Source organism: Chiloscyllium punctatum, chromosome 12, assembly GCF_047496795.1.
Source record: "Chiloscyllium punctatum isolate Juve2018m chromosome 12, sChiPun1.3, whole genome shotgun sequence".
In the NCBI taxonomy this organism is placed as follows: Eukaryota; Metazoa; Chordata; class Chondrichthyes; order Orectolobiformes; family Hemiscylliidae; genus Chiloscyllium; species Chiloscyllium punctatum.
Genome location: NC_092750.1, coordinates 34,565,299 through 34,581,861, shown reverse-complemented (window position 1 = coordinate 34,581,861; position 16,563 = coordinate 34,565,299). Strand labels below are relative to the sequence as shown.

General features: G+C 37.1%; 1 protein-coding gene across 7 annotated transcripts in view; it reads left to right on the top strand.

Moving 5' to 3' along the window:
- Positions 1–14,889, top strand: part of LOC140483773 (ERC protein 2) — an 830,166-nt gene extending 815,277 nt beyond the window's left edge. For all 7 annotated transcript variants that reach the window (XM_072582317.1, XM_072582315.1, XM_072582316.1 and 4 more), the window contains one exon: positions 12,546–14,889. In XM_072582317.1, coding sequence (XP_072438418.1) covers positions 12,546–12,683 — 138 coding nt within the window. In that variant the 3' untranslated portion in view covers positions 12,684–14,889. The remainder of the gene's footprint in view (positions 1–12,545) is intronic.
- The last annotated feature ends 1,674 nt before the right edge of the window (positions 14,890–16,563 follow it).

Sequence of the window (16,563 nt, the reverse complement as noted above, 5' to 3'; positions counted from 1 at the left end):
ACCTAGAACTATGGATTACTAGACCAGTGACATTACCACCATGCCACTGCCTACCCTTTTAGAGAGTTAATAAAACAAGAAATGCATTTGAAGATCTGCATTAATTACAGATAACATTTTTCCATTACTGACAGACATTGCTATTAATGCATAGTTTTCCAGCAACAATGATTTGAAAAAAAAACTACAAAACATCAGAATCGATTAAGACAATAATAACTAATATCAACATGCATGTTTGTAGTGTACTTACTTTTCTTGGGTTTAGGATCTCTGGTCTGTCCCATTAGCAAGCACTCATTCCTTGTGGCTCTAGATGTTCTTTTACTTCCCATATCAAAACCACTTGTACCAAGCCCACAGATCAAACATTTTTTAAAAATTGTTTTAACTTGCTAGCTATATTGTGCACATTGGTGATCTTTTCTGGAAAGTAGTAGAATAAACTTGACTAGTTCAGGATTCTGGTTATAAACTGCCACAAGTTGAATTGAATTTCCAGTCGTGGCAGACTTGATATCCCCCTCAGAAAATAAAGAAAAATAAAGTTACATCCATTGCATGAAAAACTGAATTGGATACAAAGGGGTTGAATTTTGTTTTGGAAGGTAGTACCAAGCAGATGATGTCAATTAAGCTGAATAGCAGGCAGAGAAGAAAGTGGATTGCCAATGCACTGCACTTATGCTACCATGATGTTGAATATTTCCTTTATTTAATGATTCATTGCTTACTGCCCACAGAATCTCTTCGACTGTCTCTCTTTCACTGCTACCTTCAAAATGATTCCTTAATTTGAAGAAATGCTAAGAATTTCTTTAAATGACAAGGGCAAAGGAAATTTGGTTGTTTCTCTTGAACTCAAAAAGAGCCTCCAATCAAACATTCATATTGATATGTGTATTTGAATTGACTAGCTTTATCCCTTCCTCATTTACCTAAACGGGCAGAACATCTGTTTTCAGAGTTTTGTATATCAAAACAAGCTGGTCCATTTTCTGTGATTGAATCTGGTTTCTAGCTTGGTGTACCATGACAGGAAGAAAGAAACTAATACCACAATGAACCGTGAAACAAAATGCTTAATTTTTTTTCGCAATGCATTCTGAGCACAATGATTACAAGCAAAGATTCAACTATTATCTTGAGCAGTGCATTGGACATTGAATGAATGTCAATCTGGCAGAAGCAAAAAGCAGAATCTTGTAGGGGGCTGAACCACAGGGGCTATGATGAGAGTTGTGGCGGAATCAGTCAAGAAATTCACTGAAGCTGATCTCGACATCAGAGCACTTTGTTTCATCATGTTTTTGACAGTTGGTGTATCAAATTGCCGAGGGAATTAATACTTGCTCAATGCCTTGTTAAAGCCTCATTCATTTTCAGTTTCCTATCTTACCAAATTCACCAAACAAGCTAGACATTGGGAAAACTTGAGGTGAAAGTCTGAGCGAGTACCTGGTGAATTCAGCTCGTCACTTGTTGTGAAGGACCTTGGTGTTGGACATCGGGCACCATCATGGCACGCACCGTGGGCAATGGTCACACACTCCACATCCACAGACTTTGGCATCTGATACATGTACCCTGAAGACAAATCTCTGCTCCACTTGGAGGACATTTCTGTACTTTAATGCTGCACCTTGGGTTGCACTAGCAACTATAATCGTAATGCTGCAGCAAGGACACTGCACACTCAGCAGCATGCATGGACGGGTCCAGGCTACATCTCTGGTCTCTTCAAGTGCATCAAGGGTAGCCTCTGATGCCAGTTCAGGGCTTTGAAATGGTCAATTGCCCACTTTGGGCAGTAAGAATCAGAATGCTCTTCATGTAAGGGGTGAGGAATTGAATGTCAGGCAGCCCTCCAACTGTCTTAACTCTTTGTGCCCTATTGTGGGCTGTTTTCCACCTGGAATGAGAGGGAGGTAGGTTTTAAGGGATTTGAAATTTGATGGGGCAGCTGTAACTTTTAGTGCCGATTATGAACGCTTGATTAGGCAACACAGAGGGATATGGTGCTAATGGTGTCAGGAGTTGTGATGGGAGACAAAAAGTGACAGAAGATTGTGGGCCTTGGTAGAGGTGGGTACAGTAATAGAGTGTGTGAGAGATATCAGAGAGAAGATGATGGCATTTATGCAGACGGAGTTTACAGGGTCATTAACCTTCTCCTTGTAGTGCTGTGCATTATTCCTGATGGCAAGGGCTACTTTAACCTGGGTGGCAACCTCTGACCTGGCTAGCATGGTCTGTGTCATGAGCCCCCTGCAGTTCCTGGGAGATAAGGACATCCCATCTCTGCACCACTCTGTCCAACCTGACTTTCCGATCCCTACCAGCAAAACAGAGTGCCAATTTTCATCTGTCTGGTATGTCCAAGACAAATACCACTAACTGTGCAGGTCAGCTCCAGACATGTTTTTCTCTTGACTTGTAGGACATGGGCGTCGCTGGCTGGGTAGCATTTATTGCCGATCCCTAGTGGCCCTTGAGAAGGTGGTGGTGAGCTACCTTCGCAAACTGCTGCAGTCCATGTGCTGAAGATAGACCCACTGATGGTGCACGTTTGGTTTCACAACAGACTTTTTAAAAGGACCTGGGTATGGGGTTGCTGGCAAATTCCAGGATATCCGTTGGCACGTCTTTCTGGGAGCAGGGCATGGTAAGATGAAGCTGGAATTGGACATCATAGTGGTGGTGTAGGTAGTTAAATGAGGCGTTTGGTAAGATATGGCAAGTAAACTAGATATCATAATGGAAATCCTTCCAACAACTCAATGTATCTCAGACTTAGCCAAAAAAAAGATAGGATTTAACCCAAAGTTCCAACTAGAATATCTGATCCTGCACCGGAATTGGATGAATAGTGAAATAATTTAGCAGGAAATAGCTCATTTCCAAAACATTGCTTATTTGGGAAGGCAACAGCCTCATAAGCTTTTATTGTTTCCTCCAGATGTCTGAGTGCTAATGATTGAGAAGCTAGTCCGCAGATTCCTCAAGAACAAACCATGATAAGCAGACCAAACACAGCCAGAAACCCTAACCACCTTACCATACATCAAAGAAGTTTCAGAAATGATAGCCAGACTACTAAGACCCCTCGGAATCCTAGTACCATACAAACCCACCAACACTCTCAAACAAAAACTAACAAACTTAAAAGACCCAGTACAACCCATGGACAAAACCAACGTCGTCTACAAAATTCCATGCAAGGACTGCCACAAACACTACGTAGGACAAACAGGAAGAAAGTTAGCCACCAGGATACATGAACACCAGCTAGCCACAAAAAGACACGACCCTCTCTCCCTCGTAGCCCTACTCACGGATGAAAAAAACCACCATTTCAACTGGGACAACACATCTATCCTGGGACAGGCTATGCAAAGACATGCCAGAGAATTCCTAAAGGCCTGGCACTTCAACCACAACGCCATAAACAAGCACATAGATCTAGATAACATCAATCAACCCCTCATGAAACGAACAGGAAATGACATCACACAAACCCCAGGAACCCTATCCAGGAGAAACATATAAATAGAAAGCAGGAGACAACAGCTTTGCTTCACTTGGAGGTCGCCACTGATGATGTTACCTAGCCAGGTAATGAAACGTCTGGATATCAAACCTACAGCTCAGCGAGCAAACCGATACCCTAGAAACTAGTAGATAGAATGCAAAGGTTCATGGAAAATACGGTACTCCATAAACGTGAATCATAGAATCCCTACAGTGTGGAAGCGGGCCATTAGGCCCATCAAGTCCACATTGACCCTCTGAAAGGTATCCCATCCAGCCCCACACCATCCCTGTATCCATTAATTTCCCGTGACTAATCCACCCCATACATCACTATGGGCAACTTAGCATGGCCAATCCACCTGACCGGCACATCTTTGGACCGTGGGAAGAAGCCGGAGCATCTGGAGGAAACCCACACAGATACGGGGAGAATGTGTGAACTCCACGGAGACTATTGCCCGAGGCTGGAATTGAAAGCGGGTTGCCGACCCTGTGGGGCAGTAATGTTAGCCACCGTGTCGCCCTCTGGAATATTCCAGAGGAGGATGAGCTTCATGCTAAATTGTTATTCTCCTCAAAATTGCCATGTAGCAGATTATTTTCCGCTTCTTATAGCAAGAGTGATTAAAAGAACAAATGTCTGAAGTTTGACAAGAAATATTGCAGAAATTATGTATAACTGATTATTATTAGATTATTTTAAAAGTATTGTTTTGTATTGGCAAGGAATTTGTTCTTCAAATTATAGACCTAGCTAGAAAATGAACAAGCTTCTACGTCTTCTGCATTGGTTCAAATACACTCTGTCTTCCATTACAAAACTTCTCCGCTCTTGTTACATCAGTTTGACAATTTTGTTTCATTATGCCTCTTGGAGTAATATTGAAAAAATAATTAATTAAGCCAGATTTTCTTGTAGAATTAGAGCTAGATTAAAATTATACCAGTTTCACAAAGACCTCTATATCAGTTTAGGCTAGAATAAAACATTGGTCCTGGAGGTGAAAGGACAGTGGATTAACCTACTGTGTCATCATGTCCTCTAAGTAACACAGTTCTATAACAACTAGGTTTAACTGTACCATTGTACTATATTAGAATGTGATTAAAAACATATTGGCAGAAAGTTTGTTATTCATGACTGCCAAAAGCATCAGATATAAATCCACATCAAAAACATAGGTTTTGGATATGCTTCCCAGTTTCAGAATGTTTCATTATTAAATTAAGTACCACAGGGCTAGCTTAAGGTGACACAAAGAATAATAGTTAGAAGTTGAATCTTTGAATTACTACTTTCGCAGTAATCTAATCACATCAAGAAAAATAAGTAATTGAGAGAAAAACATTTTCCCTTTGATCACAGACGCAACAAATAAACCTCGAGGGAAGAAGGAATTGTATTGAGGCAGTATTTCTAAGATGACAAGTCATGATACGATCATTTAGTTCTGGAATTCATACAAGGAGAATGCCTGCTGGGACTTTTAGATAGAGACATCCTTAATACCAGAGGTCGGCTGGAAACTCCGTTTTGGACAATATAATAATACTATTCTGTTTTGTTAAGCTAATTTATCCTATCAATATTTAGTCTTTTGTTCAGGTACCATGTGTGTCTTATTAGAAATAGAGTAAGTTGTTTCTTCAAATGCTGTTACTGGATTTTTGGTATCTGCACACATGTTCAAAGCAACATTTGTTGGCCACATGTAACAGGGGAGGGGTTTTTGCTTCAGATTTGAGGTAATCGCAAAACAGATACTTTATGGAACATGAAGTATGTGGTATTAAAAGTTTGCTTAAATGTGCCCAGTTTAAGCTAACTGTGTAAGTTGACATTTTGATAAATTATTTTGAATCATCATTTATTTTTAGAACAAAAATGATAAGTATTTTTTAAAAGCAAGCATGATTTTTGTTTTTAATTATATTTGTCAGGAGATCCTTTGAACATTTAGCTGCATTGTTCATCGTAAACTATCCACTTGATATTTGAATACAATTTGTTACTTAATGTATAATGTGAGAATTGGAAAAATGGGTAATATGACATAAGAACATTGTAATGCCAAAGTTGAACCAAAGAAAAATAGAGACTCAAATTGCAATAATAAGTGTCCCATTTCTCTGTATTATGTACTTTTAAAAGTTTACACTCTGGAGAGGAGTAGTTCAACTTGAATGCAAGATCTTTTATCTCTGCAGGGACACAGAACTTTCAGTGTGGAGAAATACTAAAACAAAATTTGATAAAACAGACTCATTAAAACCTAGCAAATTGGCTAGAGAAATTGTTCGCTAACGAGGTCATAAAAATTAAATAGTCACAAGTATTTCTGGCCTGGGCAATTCAGATGGGTTATTGAGGTCACTAATCATTTGTTTCCTCCATTTAATGAAGGTTAAAATGTTCAATAAAGCCATGTGTTGAAGAGAGAGTTTTCATTAGTGCTCTTTTAATTCTTTTGTTTTGCAGATACCTTTGATATGTCATGCTGGTCTATAACATTTATTGGCAGGTTTTCTTTTTAAATTGACCCTTTTTCCTGCATTGGATTCAAAGTAAATTTTGTAAGAGTGAAACCTGAATGTGCAATAAATTAAAAGTTCTTGACCAAGACTGAATTTCAACACAGATGTAAAGTCATTTTTTTGTTAATACTGTATATATTTCTCAGAAAAGTGAGGTGATGTTTAGGCAGTGTGGTAGCAGTTCCTTTAAAAACACAGAAGCACAGCTGAGTTTGCATTTCCTTTTGGAAATGTCACATTAGAATCTCTATATATTAATTCCAATCCCTGCTGAGTTATTTATGTTTTGTCATTCTTACCCAGATGGCAATTTCAAACCAAATAGTGATATAGGAGTTTAGTGATATAGTTTAATGACCTCACCAGTACTCTTGTCCTCCTCAAACATTTTGCTCATGTTAATTATTAAAAACAGAATTGACATTCTAAGACTTGGGGTTACATCTTGAAAATCTACTGTGTTTAGAACATTATTCCATTTTGATTTAACATTTCATTTGTTGGATTCATTCATTAATTGCTGGACTCTTGATTATAGTTTTATTTTCTCTCTGTTGGAATATAGCCCATTTTGTACGCTACTATCTTTGTTTGCATTACATTGCCCATTGTCTATGGCAAAAAAAAAGTGCTGGTGTGAATCAAATAATCACAGGCAGCCAGCCCTGAATAGATGATGAATCTGATACCAGATTGCCACGGAATCCAATTGACTCTGAAAGTCTTTTAAAATTGCAGCTGGGATCCAATTGTGGGATCCTGCCCCCTTCAAGGCACCAACAATTTTGGGCTACTGCCACTCTCAATTTCACACCCTACATTCCCAACATTACCAGTACAATTATGGGGTTAGATATAGAGTCACAGAGATATACAGCATGGAAACAGACCATTCGATCCATCCTGTCTATGTCAACTAGATATTCTCCATTGATCGAGTCCTATTTGGCAGTACTTAGCCCCTAACCCTCTTAAACCCTTCCTATTCACAGGTTTCCCAACCCCCACATAGGCAATTTTTGTGAGGTTCGGCCAGCTTCTTGAGGACACGTGGTTCAACTCTGAGGAGTTGAGAGCTATAGTCCAGATTCAGAACCTTTTGAAACATATGTTTTTAAAAGCATGCCATGCACTCCCAGATCTTCCAAGTGACCTACCCAAGACTCGAGTTTGAAAATAACTGCTTCTCTTACACACTTAAAGAAGTCTCAATCTTCTTATTCGCACAAATTTGCCATTCACACAAAGACAAAATACTGTGGATGCTAGAAATGTGAAATAAGAGCAAACCTGGAAGAACACACCAAGTTAGGCAGTATCTCAAGAGCAGAACAGACCATCCACCTGAAATATTAAAGCTACTTCTCTCCAAAGAAGGTGCATAGGTTGGATGGGTATTTTATTCAAGTATCATTTTCTTCCAACTCACCATTAATTATTTCAATAATATGTTGTGAATGCTTGGCTGATCTCCGTGACTTGCTGTGGACCAGCTTAGCTGGTGTCTGTGTACATGGTTCAAATGAAGTAGCTTTGATTGATTGACATCTTTGAAGTTATAATGTATTCTCTGTTCTGCATTGTGCATGGTTAATTTGATAGGATTAAGAGATATGAAGTGTTGTAAAGCATCTATATTCAATTGGTCATCTAAGTAACCGGAAAGCTATTTCTATTTTATGGTGTGACCCTTGCGGTTTTGAGACTAGAGCAATAGTGCACTCTTTAAGTTTCTGTCATAATGCAGTTGATATGAATTTTGTTTTGCTAACATTTAAGTACTGGCTGAGTTTATTGTACACGAGCAGACAAACAAGAAGCAGGAGTAGGCCAACTGGCCCTTCACTCCTGCTCTAGCATTCAATAACATCACAGCTAATTTGATTATTGCATATTCCCACCTATCCATATTACCTTTCACTCCATTACTTATCAACAATCTATTTGCCTTTGCCTTAAAAATACTCATGGTGTAGAGGTGCCAGTGTTGGACTGGGATGGACACAGTTAAAAATCACACAACGCAGGTTATAGTCGACAGGTTTATTTGAAAGTACCAGATTTCAGAGTGCTGCTCCTTTATTAGGTGGTTTTAGAGCAGCATCATAAGATTCCGAAATCTGCAACACATTCTAAAAGATGAAAGACTTAAAAGCAGTCTAGATTTGTTCAGTATATCGAATCAGTTGCATAACACTGTGATCTTTTGCTACAAATTCTGTATCTTACAATCCTGTTCCACAGTTACCTGATGGAGAGGCGCTCTGAAAGCTAGTACTTCCAAACAAACCTGTCAGACTATAACCCGGCGTTGTGTGATTTTTAACTTTAAAAGTACTTGAAGGTGCTTCCACTGCTTTTTAAGAAGGGAAATTCCAAAGACTGAACACCCTCTGTGGGGGGGGGTGGAGTCCTCATTTCTACCTTAAATGGTGGCCCCCTTATTTTTAAACATTACATGTTTCATTCAAATCAACTCTTACTTTTCTACATGCTAGCAGATGCAAGCCTAACCTGTATAAAACTTCCTCAAAAGACAACCCCATCGTTCAAGGGATCACTCGAGTCCAATGTACTTTTTCAGAACTGCATCCAATGTATTTGCATCTATCCTGAAAGAAGGATACTAATACATACATAGTACTCCTGAAAATGTCTCACTAACGCTGTATATAACTGAAGCATAACATCCCTACTTTTCTGATTATTTGCTGTACTTGCATCTTAATCTTTTATGATTCATGCACAAGAACATCCAGATCCCTCGATATCTCATAATTTTGCCATCTTTCTCCACTTAGATAACGTGTTTAAATAAAACAAAGAACTGGAGATGTTGGAAATTTGAATCAAAACCCTTCTTGAAGAATCACTGAACTCAAAATGTTAACTCTGCTTTCTCTCTACAGACGCTGCCAGACCTGCTGAGTTTCTCTAGTCATTTCTGTTTTAGACAACATGCTTCTTTTATTTTCGCTGCCAAAATAGACGTGTTTATATTTTGCTATGTTGTATTTAATTTGCCAGATTTTGCAAATTTAGCTACATCCATACATATTTACATAAATTATAAAATGTTGAGGTCTGAGCACATATCCTTGTGGCACAACATTTATTTTTCTTGCCACCCACTTGCAGATTGAACCTTTTAATGTCTACTCTGTTTCCTGTTAGGCAACTTCCTATCATACCAGTATGTTACCCCCTTTCACTTCCTGTAATAATTTTTGATGTGACACTTCATCAAAAAACCTTTGGAAATTTAAGTACATTACATCAACCAGTTTCCCTTTATTGACACACATGTTGCTTTCTCAAGGAACTCCAATAATTTAGTTAAATATGATTTCTATTTCAGAAAACAATGTTCATTCTGCCAGATTACCTTGAATTTTTCAGTGTCATGCTATAATATTCTTAATGATAGCTTCGAACGTTTTCCCTATCACGGATGATAAACTAACTGACCTGTCATCTCCTGTTTTCTGTCTCCCTTCCTTTTCAAATAAAGAAGACACAGCTGCTATGTTCCAGCCTAAATGAACCTTTCTCAAATCTAGGGAATTTTGAAAAAATGAAACCAACTCGCTAGTCACATCTTCTAAGACTTTAGGATGAAGTACTTGTCAGCCATCAGCTCTGACAATTTGCTCAGTACTACTTCCATGGTGATTGTGATTTTCTTGAGTGCTTCTCAGACTTTCATTTTCTGATTAACAGCTATTTCTGTGATGTTACTAAATAATTTGTTGTGAAGACCAATGCAGAGTACTTATTCAATTCAATTGTCATATCCTTAATTTCCCTTATTAATTCAGCTGATTACTTTCAATAGGACTAATGATTACTTTGTTAACTTTTTTGAGAATCTACAGCAGCTTTTCCTATCCATTTTGTATTTCTAGCTGGCTTTCTCGTACATTCTACTTTGTTTCTCCATTGATTATTTAGTCATTCTTTGCTGCTTTTTAAAAATATTCTGTCCAATCTTTTGACCTGCCACCCCTTTGCACAATTATGTGCTTTTTTCTTTAAGTCTGATATGATTTTTAACATTGTTTTAGCTATCCAAGGATGGAAGATACACTCCTTGGAATGTTTCTTTCTCATTAGAATTTAACTATTCTTGTAATCTGAAATACACCTTTAAATTTCTGCCACAGTATCTCTATTGGCCTATACAATAATCATATTTGTCAGCTCATTTTAGCTCTGCTTTCATGCCCTGTAATTTTCCTTATTTAAGTTTAAAATACGAATCTGGCACCCACTCTTCTCTCCCTCAAATTGATTATAATATTCATGCATATTGTATTTACCACTACCATAGGTGCCTAGATTTTCCACCATATACAAATCACTAGACGGATGTGTAATAGAATGCTCTCCATTTGCCTAAATAAATACAGTTTTGATCTCCTTACTTAAGGAGGGCTGCATGTACATTGGCAGCAGTTCAGAGAAGAGCGCTAGTTTGATTCCTAGAGTGAAAAGATTGTCTTGTAGGGAAACATTGAGTAGGTTGGGCCCAGACTTAATGGAGTTTAGAAGGGCAAGATCTGATGGAAAAAAGTAACTTTTTTCAGAGAATTTGACAAGTTTGATATTGGGGAGGGAATGCCCATCTTCATGGAGGAATCTAGAACCAGGCGCACGATTTCAGAACAAGGAAATTCCAAATTAAGACAGATAAGAAGAAATTTCTTCCTTGATAGTCGTTACTCTTTAGAATTCCCTTGACAGAGATCAATGAAGACTGGGTGATTCAACATATCCAAGACTGAATTAGACTGATTTTTGATTTTGAAGGGTTTCAAAGATTAGAACAGCATAGGCAAGAAAGTGGAGTTAAGGCCATATTCTCACTAAATTGTGGAGTAGATGTCAGGGCCTAATGACCTATTTCTACTCCTTATATTCTTATCCATAATTGTTATCACCAATAAAGATTTTTAATATATGACCACTCTACTGGTGTACTTGGTAGTTTTGCTGAAACTATGTTCTAAAACAGTAGTATAGTGTCCATATTGTCTGGCAAATCCTCTGTGATCTAGCATTGTAAATTTATAAACCTGTTGCTAATCTATGGCCTGATACTATGTTATATCTACTCAGTTTCCTCGCAAATCTTTGTTTTGATGTAGTAATGATACGATTATGTATCCTTTGATTTTATATCATTGTGTTGTCTCTCCCTGTCATATTGATTATGCCTTACATCCACAACCTTGTTTCCTGCTTCATCCTGTGTGTGAATAAAAAATATTTTGGACATTTCTAGACTTTAGCCTCTCTCAGCCTCTCAGTGACTCTCTGTTTTACTAAGACCACCACATGTTGTGTTTTCTTGACTTTGAGTCATTCCTCCTGAGCTTTCTCACAACCTCACTGTGTTGAAATCAGGACTTATCACAGACTTTCCAACTCTAACTTGATCTTCCTAAAATCTTTAAAATTTTGAACTCCTTTCTTAACTTAATTCTCCCTTTCCCTTTCCATCTTAAAGTTTGTATCACCCATCCACAGCTCTTCATTTATCTCTTCAGTACGTAGGATTACAACTCAGTCACAGAACAGAAACAGGCTGTACAGCCCCATCAGTGTTTATGCTTCACTCAAAGTTCTCATTTCTTGTCTCATCTACATCTGCCATTGTAACTCTTTATTCCCATTTCCTTTATGTTGTCTAGTTTCCCCTTTAATGCATCTACATATTCGCTTCAACCATCCTCTATATTAGAAAGTGCCACATTCTCACTACTCTTTGGTAGAGATGTTTCGTCTGAATTCCCAGTTAGGTCACCCTCAGCTTTCTCCTCTCATAAGAAAAGAGAGCTAACATTTCAATCTTTTCTTGAAATGTATAGCTATACATTTTTATATCATCTTTCTAAGTCTTATGTGCATTACCTACAATGCTTCTTTATTCTTTTTATATAATGAGCAGAACTGAATGAAAGATTCATCAGTGTTCCAAATGTGGTCGAACTGCGGTTCAATAATACCTTGACTTGTCATTTCTGACCCTCCACGATTAAAACCTTGTGCTGATGTTTTTAATGACTTTCCTAAGATGTGCACAATTTTGAGTGATTAGTGTGTTTGTATCCAAGATTCCTTTGTTCCTCTACTCTACCTAGCCTTACACTATGCAAGTAATAAGTGACCTCTCTATTCTTTCTGCTTAAAGTAGGTTACCTTGCATTTAACTTGCTCAATTCCATCTGCCAATTATTTGCTCATTCTGCAAGTTTATTAATGTTCTGCTGTAATTTGGAGTGGGATATATATCACGTCTTGGGATATTTATTATAAAAGAAATACATTGACACAGTAATGTTATTTTCTCCTTACATTCCAACCTTAAAGCAAGTGGCGGTGACATTGATAATTAGCGCTATAATATATAATGGTCAACTTGTTCTAAATAGTCATTTGCATGCAAAATCTAAACTATGTCTTGTTTTTACTAGTTAACTGAGGAGTTGGAGAGAGGCGAAAAGGAAAATGTGGCACTACAGGAGTACACCGACAATTTGCTTCAACGAATCTCAGACCTATGCCCTGATGTCCTGGAGCAAGTCATCAAAATGCTGGAAGAAGCAGCCTGATGTAGCAGAAAGTGAGGCAGTATTTGAATTGTATTAGTTCCTTACGAAGTGAGCCGAAAGGAATACGCTATTCAGCATTTACACCACTAAACACTGCACCATTCTAAGCCAATTTTCAGCCAACAATGCTTGTGTATACCTTAAAAGTATTTGGGATATCATTCCAAAAATATTAACATTCTCAGTCACTATCAAGCAAGATGGAAATAATTTGTCCTCTGAAAAGCCTATGTAATGATTAGGTGGATGTTCAGCTTGCCTTGACCACCTTCTTGAGATTCCTGTTGCTTGCAATTTTTATATCCAGCTTCACCTTTTAACCCATTGTTGTCAGGTTCTGCAGGCTCAGCAGCTATGATGGGTTCAGGGAATTCCACGGTTAATCTTTCCTTACCCTCATGTACACCTTAGTCCAGGTGTGTAGAAAAGTGACAAGAGCTTCTTAATCTTAACATTTTAGTGGATACTCATTAAATATAAAACTTGGGTTTTGTGTGATGAAAAGTTCAGTTTTAAAGGTGAAAGAATGATCAAACAGTTGACAAGGATTATCCTTCTGAACAAAGAAACCTGTGCCTCTCAAAATGTACTGTACGTCTGAATATGTTCATTAGATGATCAATTTAAAAGAGGCATTGTTAAAATGGGAAAGTATTTAAAATTCTGGAACAGACCTACTAGCTTGGGATTGCTATATGTGTATAGCACTTGTCAGCAAGATGGAAAAAGCAGATTTTGTTGTGCAATTCTTTCTTGCTGATGTAGCAAAGCTCTCTGATGTTAATGGTTGTCCTTTATGCCATTATTAAAGATTCCAGAAGAAATTTAACAGCATCTTGCAGCTGATTTCTAAGTATGGTAACTTGTGCATTTGTATAATTTTGAGTTCTTAATGCATAATCATACTCAATGCAGAGGAACTTTACTGCTTTGAGTGGAAATGCAATAGAAAGCTTTTTACTGCTTAAGTGAAACCAAACCTCAGAGCTTTCTTCAGTAAAGGGGGCAAAGTTCTTTGGAATATGTTCAGCACATCTGGCATATTTTGCACTCCTGGAGAACACAGGCAACAAGAAGTAGTGTGTAACATTGTTGTCACATTGGGGTTGTGATCCTTTGAGTGCCCTAACAAGCAGTTCTCTATGTTCTATAGTACAACTGAATACTTGAAGTAGAAAATTCTTACCACAAGGACCTAATGTTAAATAAATATCATAGTAAAAGCATAAAAGCAATGATGTTTAGCTGTTAGATCATTTATATGTAATGTGCCAATTTGGAACAGTTATTGTATTGGGGGAATTATGTTGTTCCCAGATTATAGGAGAAACAATCTTAAACATGAACTTCAAATCAGGGCGTCAAAACAAGACTTTTTGGGCAAAGGAAAACTGTTCCACCAAATGAAAAAAAAATTTCTCGTTACGTTTTACAGGATTTCAAGATTTTTCTTTTGATACTTTGGCATAGAACTCTGATTAAAATAAACACTGTGACAAACTGACAGTAATGTTTTATTTATGCGCCATTGTTAGACATCTCGCTTTGAGTGTTAAAAATTATTACCATTAATATAAATTTTCTTTTCTCTTGGCTTGTTTTCAAATAATTAACTTGACTGGTGTTCTGATTGTTATTATGCTTGTACTATATACTGTGTCAATTTCTGTACAGTAATTTTTGTATTTGAGATTTGTGTATCAAAAAGCACGCAATTTCAGTTTGACTTTCATTTGAAAGTGATTGACGATTTACTATCCAAATAGTGTTTACAAGCAGATCATAAAAATGTTGACACAATGCTTATCTGCAATGTAATTGTGTAGAATGGTGTTTGAATGTGATGTGCTGGAATATGTAGATCAGTAATTCCCCAGGTAGCCCCTTTTAAATGTTCTGTCAGATTTTAGTAACACCTCTAGTCCTATTATTTTCAAGTTTGTGGCATGTCATGGGTTCTGCTGTTGATATGTAGTAAAGATGTTGACATGGTACCAAAAGGAATCCTTGAGTATGGTTATCCACCATGGGCATGATTTAAATCTGTTACTGTACATCATTTTCAAGTGGACATTTAGAGGTATATAAAGTATAAAACATTGTTATCAATGTGCAAGAAATATTTAGTGTTGCCCAGCTTGTTTATATATTCATTAAATAAAAGTTTCTTTCTGATATTACTGTTGCTGTTTAATAAAGATTTTTTGTGGACTACTGCATTTTTAGCTTATTTTAACAATAAATCCAAAACTAACATATCGAAACAAAAATACAATAGTTTTCACCAGCTTCTCTGCTTAACTGGTTTCCCTTCTTCCATATACTACTCATAGTTCATATAATGATCTTTACTCAGGAATGCCTTCTCCACATTGGGCAATGATATAACTATGGTATGGCAGCAAATCAAGCTGGGTGAGCTGGAAGACGTCAACTTTTCCCTTCTCAAAGCTATAACTTAGATTTCATTTAGCACTCCAACGCCTTGGCCAGCAAACTGCAAACTGTCAAAAGCTCACCGAATCAGGCAACTGGATTTGAATTGCAAGTAACACTAGGTCCTGATCTTGTAAAATTGCTGGAAGTCAATTGCTTGAGTGGCCTGTTTCCAACAACATGTTTTATGCTGCATATAGGGAAATGATTAACTTTTACATATTTATTATGAGACTTGGGGGGAAAAAAATTAGAGTGGAAAATGAGATCACATTTCTCCAGTTATAGGATTTAGCTATGGTTTTTTTCTTTGCAGGAATGATATTGATTTTTATAAACATCAAAAAAAATGAAAATATTTATTTTGTTTGGTATTGATTTCATTTTGTGTGTCCCAGGTGTTGAATTTGTATGTAAAATATGTCCATAATCTATTTTCTATTACATCTTATTTTTGGCTGCAATTTTGCAAGGTCTTTATAGACCTGAAATATAATTAAAAAGGTTTGTAAAGAATTCACGTAGAACTAAATAAATACTGGCTATTAAAAATCAAAAGGTGTCTGAATGAAAGTATGACAAAGTAACAGTTATATATTACAGGATCATAGAATCTATAAAACAATGAAGAGAAATATTCTTCATATGATGAATATTTGAGAGCTGCATATGCAACCTAATAATGAAGTTATGCAAAAATAACATAACGGAGAAATATTAATCAACATATTTTTGCAAATATCTTATTCAGAAAAGTTTTTTTAAATCAACAATTATTTATTTATAGATTATTACTAGATTATCTTTACATATGCATTATGCATAATGGGTGAATGTTAAAAACATGTTACAAGCAGCATTAATAGACTGAGAGACTTGTGCTCCTCGGTGGGGACGAGATCCTACCCTCTACTGCTGCTGGACCATCTGATTGACTAACAACCTCAACAGTGCTGATAATGCTTGAGCTGTGTAGCAGGTACCGCCAGGATCGCAGGCAGGTTCACCAGGGAGGCAGGCTTAGATCATGGATTGAAGTAAATCAGGAGGGAACTGGGCAGGGAAGGTCCTCCTACCAGCGTGAGGTCTAATCAGTGTTATTTACTCATGATCTTTATAGCCTTGATGTGCAAAATGATTAAATGTTCTGTCAGATTTTAGTAACACTTCTAGTCCTAGGTATTAAAGTATATTGGTTCATGATATTTCAATAATCTCCCTTTCTTTATAATTTTGTTTATGCTTCATGATCTCAATTAGCATTTCTAGATAATCCAAGGGAAACTTTCATTTCATTATGGAGCTAGTTTAATCAAAGGATCCTTGGTTTCAAAATGTCCTATCCACTTTGGCCTATGTGACATTTAAGTCCACATTTCATGTTCCAAGTTTCTCAGATCAGCCATGATCTTATTTCTTGGCAGAGAGACTTGAAGAGCTGAAG